At 38.8% G+C, this 4,060-nt stretch overlaps 1 protein-coding gene across 1 annotated transcript; it reads right to left on the minus strand.

Moving 5' to 3' along the window:
• Positions 1-286: 286 nt before the first annotated feature.
• LOC128011687 (type-2 angiotensin II receptor) lies at positions 287-3,809 on the minus strand. Its single transcript, XM_052594367.1, has 2 exons — positions 3,597-3,809; positions 287-1,723 (listed from the first exon to the last, which is right to left on the minus strand). The coding sequence occupies exon 2, from the start codon at positions 1,670-1,672 to the stop codon at positions 578-580; it is 1,095 nt and encodes a 364-aa protein (XP_052450327.1). The 5' UTR covers positions 1,673-1,723; positions 3,597-3,809; the 3' UTR covers positions 287-577.
• Between the last annotated feature and the right edge of the window lie 251 nt (positions 3,810-4,060).

Consider the following 4,060-nt stretch of genomic DNA (forward strand, 5'->3'; position numbering starts at 1 on the left):
TAAAATTGTTCACTTGCAAACACCATTTATTGATGATGTTCCATTATAACAGAATTATAATTAAATTTACCGTGATTTATGATTTTAACAACTAATACTCAAAGTTATATTACTGTGACTCTTTAAATGACAGCTTAAAGAGTTTTAGTCTGGCAGATATCAGCTATGTGCAAGACATGTTTAACATTGTCTAATATTTGAGTGTTATTTACAGCTCTGATATTACCAGAAATTCAAACATTAAGACTATACAGCTGTACTTTACCTTTCTTTCTTTTCTTTTCTCGTTATATGTGATTTGTGCAGAAAAATCTGAAAATTCCTCATCCTCGATAAAGTCTTTATAGTATGTGGGCTATATTTCTACATGTTGTTTTTTAACTAAATGTCGGTGCTAAATCACAGCCACTGCATAATTTGAAATAAGACACAGTGAAACAAGCACAATAATAGCAACCAACAACAACATCTGACCTGATCATCTCTCTATGGAAATGCACTTGACTGACATTGACATGGTGTCCTCTGCAGTTATAATAATAGTAAAAAGAAAAGTTTTTAGCTTCACTAGATTCCACTACAGGTTGTTCTGCTGCTCAAGAAACTCCATAGGCACAGTTTCTTTAAGGTCACTCAGTTTCCTGGAGAAGGAAGACAGTCTTGTGCTGATAGAATCTCTTTTCTGCGACAACACATCCCCGTAAAACTGCCACAGTTTCTCTTGGAAGTGATTTCCCACAAAACAGTACAGGAAAGGGTTTATGGCAGAGTTGGAAAAGCCGAGGCAGATGAAGAATGGCAGGAGTTTATGGATCGCTTGGAGCACCCAACAATCCAACTCCACACCCAGCTCTCCCAGAGCTCCGAGGAACGCCAGGACATGGAATGGAAACCAGCAAAAGAAAAACACCAACACCACAGCGACCACCATTCGCAACACATGGAGCAGTCGGGTATAGTCTTGCTCCAGGTAGTTTGGGGTGGCCAGAAGGTGCACGGCGATTCGGCTGTAGCAGGTTGCAATGATGACAAATGGCAGGAAGAATCCGAGGGTGTTCTTAGCAAGAGTTAACCCGGTTTGCCAGTGGGAACTGGGGAAATAAATGACACAAGCCGTAACATTGTTACTGGAAATAATGTGTATGTCACGGAACACAACTGTTGGCAACGTTGTCAAAGCCGCCACGACCCAAATGATGCCGCTAACACATCTGGCCCGATTTATGCTCCTACAGCTCTGAGAGTGCAGTGGGTAGACGATGGCATAATATCGATCAACACTCATACAGGTGATGAAAAATATACTAGCGTAGACGTTTATCGTTACCAGACCTCCACACAGCTTACACATGACCTTCCCGAAAACCCAGTTGTAATCCAGTGAATAGTACACAGCCCAGAACGGCAAAGAGCTCAGAAACAGTAAGTCTGACATGGCTAGATTCATCAGATACGTGTTGGCTACAGTCCTTCGGCCTGAACTGTGAAACAACACACACACCACCAGCATGTTCCCAAGAAAACCCAGTAGGAAAATGAGGCTGTAGATAGCGGGAATCACTTTCTTCTGGTACTGCCAGGTGGAGGTAGATATGTAGTCACATGAGGTCATATTAGGGTGTAACAAAGACACACTGGGTGCAGTCAGGTTATAGCTGGATTCTTTTTCCATGGTGTGATTGTTGATTATGCAGGATGTTTCAGGAACGGGAGTTCTGAAGTTCTGGAATGAAAAAATAAACAAAAAAACAGAAAGAGCTTTATGCAGTGATAGTGCAAGTTCTTATGTGAAGCAGAAATGATGAAACATGCTATTGTAGTCAAAATCATCCCGCTAACTTGATCTCCTCAAATACAAAAATACAAGATTGTGAAACTCATGAAAGTTTTGCCCGAAAGAAAAAAAAAAATAATAATCACAGGCTGAATTTCACAGGTTACCAGAATAAATAAATAAAAAATGACTAAAAAGTGAGAAAGAAAAAAAACCCTTCTCTAGTAAGCTTAAAAAGTGTGTGAAATTATCCATAAAAATGTTCAAACCCTCCATGGACACAATGAATCCTATTTCAATAATTTATCCCACAGTTTCTGTCTGTTACGTGCTATATAACAAAATCCCACTGCATACTGACCATCTACAGTCCACTGGGACTGATGTTGCAGCATCCTCCACTCTACATCTTGTCAGTGTGAGAAAGAGAGACCGTGAGTGTGGGAGAGAAATGTGAGAAAGCGAGTGTGTGCGCGTGTAACCATAGCTCTGGTGAGTTTGGGTCCAGCGCAGATGTGTTTTATAGCTCTCAGTAGGCCGTGCACAATACATCTGGTTACTGTTAACATAGGCGAGGGGCACATGAAGATATTGGATTGGCTGGGAAATCAGTTTTGGGGGGGTGGCGGCATAAAAACTGGATTCAGTCCTGCTCCTCAATAGTATACATAACACAAAGTAGTGGTCACAGCATTCATTTTATATTTTTCCAGTGAGTTCAGCTATGCCTAATTGTACAACAGAACCACACAGGTCCTGAAGCAAATATCACGATTAGACAATCTTCTAGAAACTGGCAACATATTTGGAAGTTTTAAGCCTTTATTTAAAGGATAAGGTAGTTATGTTAAGGCTTAAAATATAAAATGTAAATAAAATATTGGAAATATCTGGGAAACCTTATGTTTAGGCAAACACTTTAGTTTAGGAAACAATTCTTATATTACTAGCATATTGGCTTGGTGTATTAGTACTTATAAAGCACATATTAATGCCTTGTTCTGCATGACCATATTTTAACCCCCCTAATCCTACCCCATACTAAATTAAAGCGAGATCCAGTTTAATACGTTGAATATATTAGGAATCTGCTTATTCTGCCTGCAGTGCTATACTACAGGAACAAGTTTCTCATCATTAAAATCTAACTGTCATGGTAATTCATTCATGGAGATTAACATTGCATACGCTGATCCCTATATAATGTTCACAGCTGTTGAAAATAATACCAGTCATATTTCAAATGTTGTACGTTCTTAATCAGAATGCTATGTCTGTCAAGTTAACACACCACTTCAGTTTAATTAAGTCATTGGAAAAGCTTAGTTATCTAATATAATAAATGAAAAAGTACAGTATTTTTCGGATGCATATAACCACCGAATCTAAACCATTTCCCTCATGTTCAGTTCACATCTCGTATTACATGTCCTATAGCTTTTCAGCAAAGTCCAAAACTACCCAGAGTGATTCTGCTCTGTTGTAAAAATGACATTTAAACTCACAATTCTGTCTAGCGTCAGCTAACTGTCTGGAAGTACATATGTGACTAAATGATATGCAATCTGGCTTCCAAATTTCTAATACGTTGCAGAAATCAAAGTAAGACAATGTAACAAAAACAATGCTTTAGACTGCACTGACATCATATTGTTTTAAGGCTTTATTACTGGAATAATATGCCTCTAATTTTATTTTAGACATGGAGTCTTAAAAAGTTACATTAACTTAAAAAAACTAAAAAAGGCAAACATCTTGAAAAAAAATATTATGTTCAAAATTCCAGAAAAAAATGACCACAACACTCTGCAGCTAAGCATACCTTTCAGTTTCCAGTGCAAATTTAGCAACGTCTTCAGTCTCTCCGAGGTGTCCTTAAACCCCTGGCACACATTTCACGCTGACATCCGAACCAAAGAAAGCTTCCTTAGCCCCCAGCAGACTTTTTCCATTTTGGAAGTGGAGACAATTTTCTGCGTGAGTATATAAGGGAGTAAACAGCCAACCAGATGTAAGATTTGCTCAAATATTTTTACGTCCACATTTGTCCACTGGGAAAAGGAGGGTGGAGATGGAAATTGAGAGACAGAGAAAGAGGTGGGGGGAGGGGGATGAAAGTGTTCTTTTCCTTTTAGTAAATGCCTGCATTCATTTTAAATGCTTCTGACCAGCAACTCTGTGTGAACACCAAAGTGAGAAAGAGAGAGAAAGAGAGAGAAGACGGAAAACGCATCCAGGAGGAAGAACTCCAGCATTACACTAACGCCTAACAACCTGAAAAATTTA

This window comes from Carassius gibelio, chromosome A5, assembly GCF_023724105.1.
Source record: "Carassius gibelio isolate Cgi1373 ecotype wild population from Czech Republic chromosome A5, carGib1.2-hapl.c, whole genome shotgun sequence".
NCBI classification, from domain to species: Eukaryota; Metazoa; Chordata; class Actinopteri; order Cypriniformes; family Cyprinidae; genus Carassius; species Carassius gibelio.

Coding starts and splice junctions, on each gene's coding strand:
- LOC128011687 (XM_052594367.1), bottom strand. CDS start 1,672: ATGGAAAAAGAATCCAGCTATAACCTGACTGCACCCAGTGTGTCTTTG.